This window comes from Opisthorchis viverrini (assembly GCF_000715545.1).
Source record: "Opisthorchis viverrini unplaced genomic scaffold opera_v5_40, whole genome shotgun sequence".
Classification (NCBI taxonomy): domain Eukaryota; kingdom Metazoa; phylum Platyhelminthes; class Trematoda; order Opisthorchiida; family Opisthorchiidae; genus Opisthorchis; species Opisthorchis viverrini.
This window is the reverse complement of record NW_008751694.1, coordinates 568919-584925: the sequence shown is the minus strand read 5'-3', so window position 1 is coordinate 584925 and position 16007 is coordinate 568919. Positions and strand designations below refer to the sequence as shown.

Below are 16007 nucleotides of genomic sequence, written 5' to 3'. Positions count from 1 at the left end.
CTACGCGTCTGTCCGTATGTCTACTTGAAAGCAAGCGAAACAGAATGCGCACGCGTGCGCCAACAGATGTTAGCAAACTGGTCAAAACGGTTTCCTTCTGGTAGCACCTTACTTCATCAAATTTTCGTTCATGCTGGTCCTGTGACCGTTTTAGCAACAGACGACGTGTGCGGCCAGTTTGCCCACATTGATGGGTTCACATCACCTGCAATTTACTATTCACAACAACGGACGAACTACTATAATGAAAGCATGACTGGATTAGTTGAACCGCTGCAAATGTGAACACTTGTTGACCAAAACAGTGTATTGCAGGATGGGCTATTGCATAGCCTATGCACCATCATTCTTCATTCCACTTGTATTTGCCGCCATAATGGGACTACCGATGACGGTGCGTCTTACAGGGTTATCAACACACTGCACACGGTCGAATCTCGAGGAAACAAGCACATGGGGATGCACCGACAAGTCCAGTAAGTCACACTGTAGTAAACAATGGTCTGCCAATCGCTCTTAGATTCCCAAATGCAAACTTGAAGAGCTGAGAAGCAACTTATGGTTGCAAGAAAATTTCTTCAGTCAGCTTCAACTAGAAAATACTTGCGTATTTGCGATAGATAGATACAAGCTGGAAATAATTCGTAGTCCCAATCGGTATAACTGAGAATCACGGTGAAATATCGCTAAATAGTTATACAACAAATTAGATTCAGAAAATCAACTCGTCAGCAATTTTGCAGTTCGAACTGCTGATGAAAGGAACGAAACTGATTTAAGGCTACAGACTGGTCAAATTCTATGGGGATGAGAGAATCTAGGGATGGAAGAATTGACATACCTTTTAGTTCATGTATTCAGTTGCGTAGTTTTATCACGGGTCTATTCCCTATATTTTGCTTAGATTCACGCTTTTTCTAACGGTAGTTTTTACCATGAGCCTTGGAGAACCAAAGAAAAGAACAAGTAAATCAGCCTTCTGAGGGACCAGTGTTATACATCCCGTTTTTTATGCATAAAACTTTAATTATGTCCAAAACCCTGTTTGACAAAACTTGTGATTATTAGACTATTTACGGATAAAAAGAAACTGGGAAGCCTCTGCTGTTTTACTGATCAAAATGATGAGCATAACTCCTACTAGTCGAGATATAAATCAACACCGTAGGTCAGGACTGATAGTGTCCATGGGATTCGTGGTCTCACGTAAAGCCGGTGAGTGCTTAGTTATGGGAGCGGAATTCAGTGTCTGAAGAAAGCACTATTGTAAACAAAGGATGGACCTAACAATGCAAATGACAGTCGTGTGTGTGTTTGTCGGAAGCTTGCCTCTTAGAACTTTGTAGTTTATAGAGTGGTTTAGAGGCAGCTAAAATGTCAGTTCCATATCTGGTGTCAAGAACATGAGCTAGTGTGAAACTAATTTGTTGCATCTGATCCCTTCTTCAATGGGAGGCTACATATTCAGATATGCTCGATCAATTTAGTTGCGCTCCCAGGAAAAAAACAGTGTAATGTGCGTGCTGAGGTGGTGTGACAAGAGAGTTCATTCCTTGAATATTGTTTAGTGACAAGACAGTACTTCAAGGCCACGTTCAATAATAGGTAAGAAATGCTCTCATAAAAGTTAGCTACAACCATCGCGCTGTGCCTGAATTATAACTCCGCTTTTTGAAGTTGGGTAGAGGTTGGGTTGCTTCGGTGCTCACCTCCTTTTTTGGCTATCACAGAAGGCCACATTTTGAAGTTTCTCCCCATACATCTTTCTGGATGCCCAAATGGTTTGGTAAATTTTTTCAACAATTCTTTTGCATCGATTCAAATGTTGCTAACAAATGCTCTCTGTTCTGACATAGACAGTGTCGAGGAAGGCGTTTGAATTTGAGCTTCGAAACTGTGTGCTGTTATGTCGACGATGGTTTCAACTAGGTGTACCAACCCATGTATTCCGATCACCACCTTATGGAAGGGTGGCCCATTCACTTGTATAATTCTGCATGTAAGAGATATGCCTAGGTGGGTCACCCTAGAAATAGAATCGATGAGGTTATCAAATAATGTAAACTTATCGTCAACACGTACCTAGTAACAGCAACAACTCGTGGTGGTGCATGCTCCATTTTGGATGTCAGCATTTCTACCGCCGCTGAACCGATTGGAGATCCGACATGTATTCCAAGTCTTTCTTTGAATAAATTGTCCACTCAACAGGAAGCTATCATTCACCGTTTCACCGGAAGCAGAACAAGCAGTACCTTTTGACTCCTACTGGCGTCATATGAATACACTTAATGGATCCCATAAACAGGACGTCCATATTAATTTGAAACCACTATTATATTCAGAAGTCCTTGCTAAGTATGGTCCGAAATGTACCATTGCTTTTTAAAACATTTTCGGAAAATTGTTTTCCAAGTTGACTCGCTGTGTCCCGTTCCGACACTCAGTTAGCCCCTGAGAAAGGGGATTATGTAACGAAAAGTTTCCCGGGAACAAATCTAAAAGCAAAAGAGTAAAAGTTATGGTGTAGGTTTGCTTGCGCATCAAGATTCTGATCACTGCCCAACGCTTTCTCATGTGATTTGTGTTACTTGGAGTCCATGGGGCAAATGACATGTCAGATAGATCAGTTCACATGCAGACAGCCATTGCGAATAAATCAAGCAGCGACAAAGGATGAAATATTACCGGGATTAATTCGGTTTGTCATCAGTTGCGAGGGCATGTGTGGGATTCGAAATGATATAAATTGCGGAACAAAACACAAAAACTGCAATATTTAATAGCGCGTGGAATAAAATCCAGTTGGCGTCAACCGAACACGGTAAAATACTAAAGTCTGTCACCATGAGGAAATCCACGCCAGTTTAATACGGGGTTAATGCGATTAATCATTAATTGTTCCGGTACACATAAACAGGGGCTAAATTAGTAGACGGCAACATGTTTTGCTATCGGAAGCTTTCTGATATGCATCGTCATTTGACCTATATATATGGATCCATGTGTGCAATCAAAGTGACACATTACATCTGACATAAACTGCGTGGATAGCGCATCCTTCTTCGGTAGTGTTGTCTTCACAACGAGCAATAAGTTCGCAGCATTTTGCAGTTATTGGAGCGCTTGATTAAAGCGGAGCCTGATTACGGAGGAAACGTTTTCACCTCTGAGTAAATAGGAGAGATTGAGTAACATTTTTGACGTGACTGTGAGAGGATCACTGGTATTTAGGATATTTATCAATGGATCTGTGTATCGTCCAAAAGGCGTATACCTTGGTCCAAGTTGTCACCTGTGATGACATTATAAATCCTGTCAAACTAGGTCATTAACACCTGTGTTTGTGTTCAGGGGACTTGGTCTTCCTGTGTAAATTATGCGGCAGTACTCTTCTACCCAACGAGGCTGGCATCAAGAAAAGATATGCCGTTCTGTTGCTAAATCTCCACCGCAAAACGCTTAATGCATGTGGACAGTATTGAACTGCTGGTGGACCTCAGGTTTGATCACGATTTGAACAAACGCAAAAATTTCGTCTAGATACTGTTCAGATACTACTTTAACAAATTCATGAAAGTTTATATAAGGCCCTTGGTGAGGATTCCTTTGGCAGATAGTTGTCTCTGGGGTAATCATAAATGTAACCAATAAATCCGTCAATAGAAACCCCAGTAAAGGATGATTCGTCATCAAACAAAGACATTACCTGGTGTACTAAATCAATGCCCTTAAATCATGAGTTCATACCCATCATGGAACATGTTATAAGCCATCTAGTTCTGTCAGGTTTCCATGAAGTTTAGCTGAACTTTCGACCCAACAAGCGAGTTTATGACCGAACAGATATACAAAAAGAGATAAATAGGAACGGTACAGATAGACAGTGAGCTTCTGGTAACCTTGCTGCAGACAGTATGGGTTATTTCGGCGCGGTGATCTGCTCGTTCTAGTTAGAAAGCTGCAGATCCTATGTCATGCGGCCGAACCACCGGTTGATGTTAAGTTTGGGTAGCAAAACGAAGTATCCAAAGGAGAACAAAGTGCATTAAGTAGCAAGTAAATTACGCGGAAGAACGCCATTTAACAGAAATGCCCTTTCAGTTATGTGATGATGAATGAGAGTTTATCACAGTTAATGACCGATCAATCTAACAGGATCATATTTGACCTGTTGACACCCGTGACGAATTCTGGCTTATTGGATACATTACCAGACTACCACTAAGTGGCATGAACTAATTGGCATAGCTATTCAGTTTTTCTCAAGTACTGTGTGTACTAATGCTAGAGGATCGAAATGTCGATGCGCAAGAAATTTCATGCCATAAACTTGACTGCTTTGGAAGTCGACTTCATGCTTAATCTGTTTGACACACCGTCTAAAAAACAGGTTTTACGTGCATAAACGCTCCTGAACATTCATAACCTGTCACCTGTAGAATATAGGGCTTCAAATATAAAGTTTCAAAAATGTAAAAGAAGCGAGCACCACTGTTTAATACACCCACGTTACAAGCATAGCAATTTTTAGGAAATGTGACCTTTTTATGAACGCTTACGTCAAGGAAAAGCTAGAAGTTGAGTTATTCTGTAATTTGTCAATGTTTCATGAGAGGCACCGGAGCACAGTACAAGTCTCGTTGGGATAGAACATTTGATTTTCAGAGTGCTGTATGAGGCCGCGTAAAACTAGGGCAGTTGCTTGCAGCACTTCCTGAATGCGTGACAGATAATAAGAAACATTAAAGTTCAGAAGGAATTTGCGAATTACTACAAATGCGTCTCTCCTTTGACTTCAGCTCAATAAAACAAAAAAACTGTTTGAATTTGCAACCTTTCGAGCACAAGGATCAACTGTTGCTCCTAGGCTTGATTAAGTTGCATACAGACACCTTACAGTGTCACTCCCCGTTCAGCAGCATGGTTGTTAGTTACGTCATCTTGAGGTACCTGGCTTACTGCATGGGTCCGCTACGGAGTTTGTCGACAGGATACAAATTTTGAACTAACTGGACCAACAAAGGAAACACTACAAAGGAAATGTAGATGCAACTCTGATAATCCAGTAGCCAATCGCGGTCAGTGCAACTTTGAATACATTGCACGTCCAACTGGTTAGGCAAGCTTGCTCTCTGATTTGCATTGTCTAGATTCTTTCCAATACAAAAGGAGACCATGGATAGCATGCAACTATTCATTCCTCAGCACAGAGTGGATGTACTCGCTAGTGGAAACGTAAAAAGGAGACTTCAAAAACCTTGAAAATCGTACAAAACATATTTGAATATCTGAAATTATTAGCCAAGAGTTTGGCGAACAGAACGTAATCACGATTCGTGGCGTCCCACCTAGGTTTACATTTGAGTAGTATTTGGCTGAAGAAATTACCTACGCAAGCTGAAAGAACCGAATGAATGAAAATGGACCAAGTAAACGAGCTAAAATAGGAAGGTGAACAGCCTTCTCACCATTCCAGAAGAATTATCCAAATTGGGATTCATACCCACGAAATCATCGCACCTCAAAACAAGAAACCACCATACAACAAAAAGCGATTTGCCTTCCGCGGTAGTATTTACGTGACCAACCTAAATTCTGTGGTGTACAACTGATGGATGTCTCATATTGTCCGTAGCCGATTTCTAAGACAAGCATTTTTCGGAAATCCTGAACCCTCACTATCAGAATTTTTTCAAACAAACAAACGACACTCGTTTGATGCGGCAACATTCTAATTAAAACACGCTTGTTTCCTCTCTCCCAACTGGCTGTGGGTGCATCCGCTTTTTCACAGGGCACCAAATCAGAACATAAAACCATAGATCTCTTGGGGTGCTAACAAAACAAAACGGGCGTTTTACCAGCTAAAAAACAGCACAGGTGCTGTTATAAGCCACTAGCTGGTGGCCTGTTCAGACAGAAAACTGCAACAAATTTCGCTTCGATAGTTCAGTTGCCACTAAAATATGTGGATACGAGGAAGGGAACAACAAACAATTTCAGGAAATTTTTGTGAATCAGACATTTACATGTCTGTTTTTGTCACCATAGTACAGGCTTGCATGGACTGATGAAAAACAAACCTTTTTATTCTCAGTAGGATGAAATATAAAACATGTAGCAAATCGTTCCAAGACTTTCATCCCTGAAGTGCTGGTGCATAATACGTAGGCGGCACTTCATTATAGTTGATGCCACCGTACGAATTACACAGCCTCCCAGATTAGAACAGCAAATTTTGTGTTTATCTGACCGATTTTCATTTCAGTAATGGCTATACTAGTACAGGCGCACTACATTTCTTCTTATCAATAGATTTAAGTCTTGGCAGTAATGTTGACGTATTTCGCCTGGAGCCCTATGTTAATCAATCTAGTACATCGTTAACAATTTTCGAGCGAGTGCTGCACCGAATTCCCGTCACGCGGATCGAATGTTGATATTCAAGATGAAAACGATACAGCTTGTTTACAACCATCGCGACGATTTTCCTCGTCCACTTCTTCATATGTTTCTTTGAGCCTGATTTTTTCCGAATTAGTACCCCACTGATAACCAATACCGGGTATTTTGGCGAGAAAATATTCTTACAAAGCTAGAACCATTAATCACAGACACTTTGCGCGGAGAAGTATGTGCAACATGCATTCGCACGTCGGTTGACATGAGGACGCTGATCCTTGTAGCAAACAGCATGTAGCTAGCCACTAGAATCTGTCCTACGTCATACTTATTTTTTCATAAATTTTCGTAAACTTTGACCACTAATTTCAAAAAACGGCTTGATGAAAGGCAACTCTAGGTATGTGGCTAGACATCATCAACCTGTTTTTGGATGTATCCCACTTCTAATTTTTTGCGAGCCAAAGCGTAAACAAAGCTCTTTCAGCGGATCGCGAAGCTACCTTTTATTTTCTGGACTTCCAAAACTTTAAAATGGGTTGCATTCATATGGTATTTAAAAGGTTTTACTCAACCAATGGGCAGGTGAAATTCATGCTCTGCCGCGTCGCTCTCCAGGAGAAACTCAATTTGTATTTCCTCCAATGAGTGAACTAGGTCCATGCCAAGATGCTAAAGTACAAGTGTTTGATTACGTTCGGAAATATTCATCAGCGTGAACCTTGTGACTTTCTAGGGACCTTAGAACCTATCGCCTACTCGTGACAAGCCGAACGCCTTAAGGGTTGTCCACTTCCCCAATTCACCCTGGAATTTATAAAGCTGTCCCACTCTACGGTCTCTCAGTTCCCAACATACACCCGGTGCTGAGTGACCTGTCCATTTACTAGTTTCCCAATGGATGGTCCATTTGGATCGAGAGTCAAATATGTCTTGTGCACTAAATGATGCGTATCTGAATCTCCTCCGAAAATGGGAATATTTTGTTGACGGTGATTCGTTCGTTTGGGGAATGCACCCTTTATACTCATCTGCAAACCAATTTGCTTTTGACGGAAGGCTGACTTGGAATACTCTTGAATCCCCCTTTTATGCTATCCTTAATCAACTGAAAATACTGCACCAGGCTGCCTCATATTTCCGTCCGTGCGATATTCGAAATATCGCAGTTGGATGAGGACATCGTAAGTGGAAGATCCGGCTAAGTTTCAAAGGAGTCTCGAATCAAAATCAAATTGGATTGAGGCAAATTTAGTGCAATTCGTATTCAAGTAAAACCCAGGTTTGGCAGAAATTCGGAAACTGCACCCACTGGACGAGCTCCAAAAAGAGCGAAACTAGTGTTTCACTGCCAAAGCGTTTTCAGCAAGCATAAGGGTATTGTATTGCGTTTTATACATAGAAATTTCTTTGTTAGTACTCAAAGTGTGCTAAAATGTCAGTATCCAACGGAAGCAAATGTTGTAAAAATCATCTTTAAGTATTTTGAGAGGGCTAGACGATGAACTAGACTTGGGCCAGACTGGATGAACTGAAATCACCTGAAACCGAGCAACCAACTAGATATTGTCTATGAGTGCGCAGGTTCAGTCATTGCTCCGAAATATAAATTTTAATATTTTGTCCACCCTTAATATTCAAGTCAAAAATTATCTAAGCGCTCACAAGCACTAACTTCGATAAAACTTAGTTCTCAGTAGACAAATGAATGTGAAATCCCAACTGGAATTGGTAAGTTGGTGTCTTAGTACAGAAAACTCAGGAGAGCACAAGCTGTCACCACAGCGCTGATCTGTGATGTTTATGTCCAATTTAACAAAACTAAGTCCCAAGTTTCCGCATCCAAAGATGATTTGTTTCAGCATGCACTTTATCAAGGTCATTCGAATTTTCCCACCCTGATGATAAAGATATTTGTATCGGTATAACGGTATGTCCTCAGGAAAAATAGAAAGCATCCAACGGTACCACATCAAAACTTTGTTTTTAAACAAAAAAATTGAATCCCATTTTTCACAGGGATTCACGGACTGTTTTTTGTTTGGAATCCATGACTTTTGGGTACTAAACAAAACCAAGTGAAGCTAACCATAATGCTGGCGGTCGTTAAACAAGTTGGCTATGCTGAAGGACTAAATCAATCTCAAACCGAGTTCATTGGAGTGTGTATTCGATTAACTATATCTCTATTCGCCTGCTGTCCCTAATGAACAGTGTACAAATGTTCGCAGGACTCAGTAGTGACGATGTTCAATTATCCCTGGTTTCGTTCCAGCTTGAGCAGAACTCATCGTGACTCCTACATACACACGTGTTTGCTGCAAAACGTCTACCCTTTTAAAACGTTACCACATTTTCAAGCATTTTAGGCTGGTGCATACGGCAGTACCGACGTACTGAGAATTGACAAACAGGCAACACTAGACTCGTGAGAAACTGCAATGCTCGTAAATCATGTTGTGCCCATTGGCGACGACAGTCGGGGGAATACATTAATCCCAGCGTTCACCTATCATGCTTTTCCGGCAGGTATGCCAAGGCACGAGAACAGCCGATGCCTGTTTGTCAGGAAGAAATTGTTTTTTTGCCAACAGCATGCCAAACGTGCTAGCAAAAGGTGGCGCCAATGAACCTACATGATCGACTTGGAAGTAGTAAAACTGTGTGATGTAGGAGTCAGAACGATTCGGAAAAGGAATATATGCAACATTAAGTATAAGAGTGACAAGGTGATGTCCACTTGGATGTAATTTTTTGGAAATTTATAAAGCGGACGAGATTGAATCGTGGGAATGAGGTGCATGGTATAATAATCTGCTTAGTCTCAAATGCTCCAAAAGAATTGATATCAGCCTCGGGTCTTCGATACTACAGCAGTCACATGAAAAGCTTCCATTGGAATATAGTAAGTTGAGGAAGACTCATGCACCACAGCTTGACTCAGCATCCATTTTAGGAGCATTTAACACCTATATTCGGTTATCTATGGTCTTAGGTATTTGGCGATGTCCCCACAAGATGTTCGTGGGGTGCAAATAGGTTGATCAGACCTCACTGGGACAAACGAATTACACATTGATTTTTGGCATTCCAGTATAGAATGAATTGACTCATCAAGGACGGTCTCAATTGAAATTTCAGTGTTGAACATAAAAAAGAATCAAAAGTAATTTCAGGTCAAAAATAGGAACACTGTCGACCAAAATTGTGGCTATTAAAACTTTCATTGTCCTTGGCGCGCTCTGAGTCCAGATAAACAATAAACCTTGATTAATTTTAACTTTTTAACAGAGTACCCCTATAAATGGCAAATAACTTACGAGCCTATGAGCGGTCAGTTCTCTTCCACATTTTTATGATAACCTCAATGCCTGCTGTTTTTTTTACTTAAGTGGTTACTTAGTTAACCCTGTGAGGACATCCGATATTCTCCCAGATCCCAGTTAACCATCTACTTACACTGAATGTCAAAGTCATTTTGTTACATGTAATTTTCATGCCGTATCACATTCTTCAGTGGCTATTGTTTTTGTGGTTTCAGGTGAACTACTGCATTATATAAAATGTAAATGTGCTCAGACAGCCCAGCGGTTCAAAGTGCGGTAATATGTTGTAATTTCAGAATGGACCCCTTCAAAGTGACTGCTGGCTATCGTGTGTGCACTTACCGTTTCTTCAGGAATAGATCTGGAGAATGTGGAAGTTTTAAGACAGAGACTGCGATTCACACCACAGAGGCTGAAAGTCGGGGAGGTGGTAATTACTAAGCATCACCGCGTGAATAGAATCGAGGGTGTGGACCTAGCGAGCGTATGGAAAGCGGTTTTAGATAAGCCAAGTTGACATGTGACTGTGTGGTTGTCAATCCACGTAGAATCATTGCAAAAACTGGGGGTTGGGGTGGAAATTCCGAACCGAACAAAGGTCACAGCATCCATCTTACACAACTATCTTAGCACTAGCTCATCCACACAGACGGACAGAAAGTTCAAACGACGTTCGAGAGGGACCATCAAATGAACCGAATTAGAAAACCTAGACCCCAAGCCGGACCCAAACACCTCACACACACAAAAATCCTTCGGCCGACACCCAACTTAGCTGACTGGTTCTCCTTCCGCCTTGAATCTCGACCAACCTCGAAACCTAGTCACTTGGCCTGACGAAGATTTTCTGTCAAACGCGAAACGTAGCCCACCAACACATCTACCGATGGTCACCAAACATTTTCGAAAACATGAAAATTCCCGTTTACATATATTTTAAAAAATAATCTCAGGGTTTAAATCTCATCTTACTGAAGGGACTGGCTGCATTAACCACAGATGTGTTGCACTTTTGACGATTTCAAGGAAGTTGTGCTAATTCTACTTTCCTGGTTTGTGGAACGCTAAAGCTTTCTTTTGACTGAATTAGAGAAACCCCGGATTTCGTTGAGTGCCTCATCTTCCAAAATGGCCCAAATTAAGACACGTTATGTCAATAAAAGATGTTCCGATAACTCATCATCACTGCGACCAGCAGAATTCCCTACATACTTTGAATGACTAGGAGAAGCCCATTTAGGATAACGGTGAAGTTTAGTGATGAAGAACCACTCCTACCTAGATTGGAATAATTATTGCTATCTAATACACACGCCAAACTTGTTGCTGATTTTACAAAAAAAGACAATCTCTCTCTGCCTGGTAGATTAACGTAGACAGACTATTTGTTCGTCTGTAGGTTACGGGGTTCTTCAGCCAGACCATCTAATGGCTCTGTAATACAGGATCGCAAAAAGCTCGACTGATTCGTTCATTCGGCATTTCCGGTGGACTTTCCACGGCATTTTGTATTCTTGCTCTTCCTTTGATTTACGGTTCCTTTGGAGTGTTTACTCGCATATTAGCCAATACGGCACTAGTGAATTCTGACTTGGTCTTATAACCATTATTTACTTACAATTGTATAGCGAACCATGTAACCCCGAGATTACTAAATCAAAATAGGTTCGGGATGCGTGTCAATCCACGTAGAATCATTGCAAAAACTGGGGGTGGGGGTGGAAATTCCGAACCGAACAAAGGTCACAGCATCCATCTTACACAACTATCTTAGCACTAGCTCATCCACACAGACGGACAGAAAGTTCAAACGACGTTCGAGAGGGACCATCAAATGAACCGAATTAGAAAACCTAGACCCCAAGCCGGACCCAAACACCTCACACACACAAAAATCCTTCGGCCGACACCCAACTTAGCTGACTGGTTCTCCTTCCGCCTTGAATCTCGACCAACCTCGAAACCTAGTCACTTGGCCTGACGAAGATTTTCTGTCAAACGCGAAACGTAGCCCACCAACACATCTACCGATGGTCACCAAACATTTTCGAAAACATGAAAATTCCCGTTTACATATATTTTAAAAAATAATCTCAGGGTTTAAATCTCATCTTACTGAAGGGACTGGCTGCATTAACCACAGATGTGTTGCACTTTTGACGATTTCAAGGAAGTTGTGCTAATTCTACTTTCCTGGTTTGTGGAACGCTAAAGCTTTCTTTTGACTGAATTAGAGAAACCCCGGATTTCGTTGAGTGCCTCATCTTCCAAAATGGCCCAAATTAAGACACGTTATGTCAATAAAAGATGTTCCGATAACTCATCATCACTGCGACCAGCAGAATTACCTACATACTTTGAATGACTAGGAGAAGCCCATTTAGGATAACGGTGAAGTTTAGTGATGAAGAACCACTCCTACCTAGATTGGAATAATTATTGCTATCTAATACACACGCCAAACTTGTTGCTGATTTTACAAAAAAAGACAATCTCTCTCTGCCTGGTAGATTAACGTAGACAGACTATTTGTTCGTCTGTAGGTTACGGGGTTCTTCAGCCAGACCATCTAATGGCTCTGTAATACAGGATCGCAAAAAGCTCGACTGATTCGTTCATTCGGCATTTCCGGTGGACTTTCCACGGCATTTTGTATTCTTGCTCTTCCTTTGATTTACGGTTCCTTTGGAGTGTTTACTCGCATATTAGCCAATACGGCACTAGTGAATTCTGACTTGGTCTTATAACCATTATTTACTTACAATTGTATAGCGAACCATGTAACCCCGAGATTACTAAATCAAAATAGGTTCGGGATGCGTACAACGAATTTAGGCTTATTCCAATAAATCATAAAAGACAAGAGATTCTATTAATATCAGCAGAGAAATTCTTTCATCCTGATAAACCAGTGGCGTTAGATCAAAATGCGATTGGACAGGCAGTTTTGCAACAAATATAGGCATTTTATACAGTCCTGTGGCTCACCTGATATCATCATGTGCGCAGCAGTGGCACCCCGTATGTATCATGGTTGACTAAGTTGGGTCAATCAACCCTAACAACAGAATGGACGGGATTTCTTCCACCCAGCATGTTTCAATAAAACCAAATGACCTGCACATATTCAGTCCCAATGTTCCAATCAGCACCAGGTATCCGCTTTTTTATTTGTTTGCTTAATCTATGTGAATGACTAACATTCAGCATAGGGCAAATCGCTGCAGACATTTCCCAGCTTGAACCCATTTTATTTCTTTATCCTATTGTAGAATGCAAATCAGATACGCTCATTTTTGACGGCTCAAGTTGGACGACATTCATTATGCAAACAAACCAAACGAATGATAGACTTTCCGTGCAGTTTCGAACTCGAGAAGCTGACCAACTTCTTTTATACACCGGTAAGTGTTTTTTTTCTTATTCGTCATTTAAAGACAGTTAGTAGCTTACCAAGCCCGTTGCAGTTGAAGCAAAGCTTGTCAGTAAACGGTGCATATGCATCGTCAAAATCACAAAGGTGTATAAAGCATTTGTCAGTATGATTTAAACCACAGTTGATGGTGCTTCGCTCAAGCTATTCAACAAGCGTTTGAAACCAACTTATTCAAGGGTCTTTCAGGAATATAAATGACTATATTATACCGTAATGGCCAAAAATGCTCAGGGACGATCACTGTTTCTCTCGTAATATAGCGCACAAAATTTTGTGCCCGGCGTTTATAACGGTGCAAAATATAGGAACAAGATGAGCAGATCAAAGTGTCTGTGTACTTTGGCCGTACTGGTTCAAATATAACCTCTCGTCAAAATGTCATGTAGCAGCAACATGATACGCTCCTCTAAGGAATCCACTAACTTCACTTGGCCGCACTGAACGAACAGGTGACTATAGCCAAGCAAAGGCTGTCATAAGGGAATATTGTTATTGCGAAAGCGGTGAAGTGCAAAAACCCATTCTTTCTGATAATTGAAACACATTGCAATGATGTGGCTATGAAATAAATTGGTGTTCATAATATCACACTCGAGAGCTAGAAGAACATAAAGCATATGTTGATAAACTGGATGGGATCAATTCTGTGACTCAAACCACTGGCTAAGTAAGCCAGAGCCTGTGCACGTCTTTTATTCGAGCATGTTTCCAACCACGATTACAACGTTAGGAACGCATGTGACTGTTGGGTGTTTCCGAAAATTGTGACTGGGTTGGGACAACCGGCCGTGGTCAGCGACCACTCTCATTTCGCCAAAGGGCGAAAATTTAGAATTTTGTTGTTGCTTCATTGAAATCGAAAATAATAAGTTCAAACAGTTATACAGGAAGGCAAACAATATTGCCTTCCTAGCGGATGGATGAATTTCACTGTAAGCTATTAGTACCTTCCATTTGGCCCATAATTTTCAAGGAAGGGGTTTAGACACAGTAGAAAAGTAGGTAGATTTGGCAATGCGCTCGGTCAAACACTTTCCGATTTACGCAATTCACCGTCAACAGCAGGGTATCAGATTTATTGGACCGTAGGCCCTCAGTATGACTGACCTTACATCTGACACAAAGCAACAATCAGGATGATTACCCGAAATTGTTTTCGAAACTCCCCGGGTTATAAGTCCCAATTTTTCAACCGGATCCGTCTATTCAACCCCGAATATTGCTAAAGCCAAACATATGGTTATTTTAGCAATGCTCAGAAAATCCGCGGAACTGCGGAGTGTGAAGAAAATGTTAACGAAGCAACTCTAATAAGATATCCCAACTGAATCACCTTTTAACGGAGCTGGGAGCGCACCATTCCTTAATAATATCGCTTCTTAAATGCACCTGCTGCGTCCTCATTAGAGGCAAAGTATTGCGTATTCTTACGAATGCTACAGAATGACTGATAGACAAATAATGAGCCGACACGCTAGGCGAGAATGCCCCAATCCTTCTGTATGTCTTGCTGCCTGTCTTCCGTAATAGGAAAAAAGCTGGCTATTAGATTCCGGCATGATTTAATGTGTAACGTTGACGCATTTTGGATTGCGCTTAACGGTGCAGACAGCAGGTCGTTCACCAATTTCCCAAATTTCATAAAGCTTGATAATAACTCTTTGATCAGGTCTATTTTTATTTCCAAATTAAAAGTATTTTTCGGGAATTCTGAGGTTTCTTGTCCCAAATATTATTTATCATTGTCGACTATTACACATATATAAAATCAGTCGTGATTACCGATTCTGCGGTTAATTTTTAACTCCAACGCTGAGACAAACCTCACAACTCATGGAAAAACAAGTTAAGTACTTTAAAATTCTACTATCAAAAAGTAGGGTTATAATACTATGTTCTGAGGTGAAATATTCTGCCTCACACAATCCGTTAGACTGCCATTGATGAAAGGTGTTAAAGGAGAAGTTCAGAATTCAAGTCCACATCCATACTCAGTGCGAATTCACCGACCTGGGTTAGTCTCGGGATTTGAAAGATTGCAAAGTTTCGCAAAAAATTCAGTAAGATTTTTGGCAAACGCAATGAAATTTTCGCGGTTTTTTTATCAAATAAAACCACTTGTTTCGGTTGGATTTTAGTTATCAAGAATCTTCCTGATGCAGATGATCCGACCCGAATTCAAGTATTCATGGCTGTCTACCTGTTAAATGGAAGTCTCACTGTAGCTGTCGAACGCTATGTACAAAACGACATTCCCAGCTTCCAGACAATGAGCATCAACCGACAGATGGACTGTATTTCCAATTACGGCACGTGTGCCGACAAACAGTGGCACCAATTCACACAAACACTTGCGAAGAACACGGTGAGTTTCATGAACGACCAAACTACAGTTTTTTAAACTAGCCACGCGCAGCTTAATCAGCTATAGTCAAGGTTCAACGACAGGAGAGCAGTTATTGATGTGTAACACATCATTCTAAATTTCTCATACATAGTGCTATAATTAATAGGATTATGTGGGTGCTTATGTTACTGCTTTTGTGAGATGACTGGGTGTATTTTGAGGCCACAATTTTATTTGTCCACTATCAAAAAGGCGAATCTTTCTTTGGTCATTGTGATTTAGTGCGACCGAAACGAGAAATATCTCTGGTTAATACTTCGATTTACTGGGACAAACGAAGAAAAAATCAAAACGATTATATTTGATTGCAATTTTGGGGTTTTGCGGGATAGGTATTTTGTTCCTAGCCACACAACTCGTCTGAACGGCCGTGTTCCTGTTCTGGCGTAATTATTCCGGTGAGTCCACACCAAAGGGAAGCACTGAACTCGAG

The 16007-nt window shown here is 41.0% G+C and overlaps 1 protein-coding gene across 1 annotated transcript; it reads left to right on the top strand.

Moving 5' to 3' along the window:
- Positions 1 to 316: 316 nt before the first annotated feature.
- Positions 317 to 15964, top strand: T265_02879 (hypothetical protein; the record flags this gene model as incomplete). The annotated part of the gene is made up of 4 exons (XM_009167232.1): positions 317 to 476; positions 13004 to 13135; positions 15306 to 15532; positions 15797 to 15964. 4 exons carry the CDS (start codon positions 317 to 319, stop codon positions 15962 to 15964), a joined length of 687 nt encoding a protein of 228 aa, XP_009165496.1.
- Between the last annotated feature and the right edge of the window lie 43 nt (positions 15965 to 16007).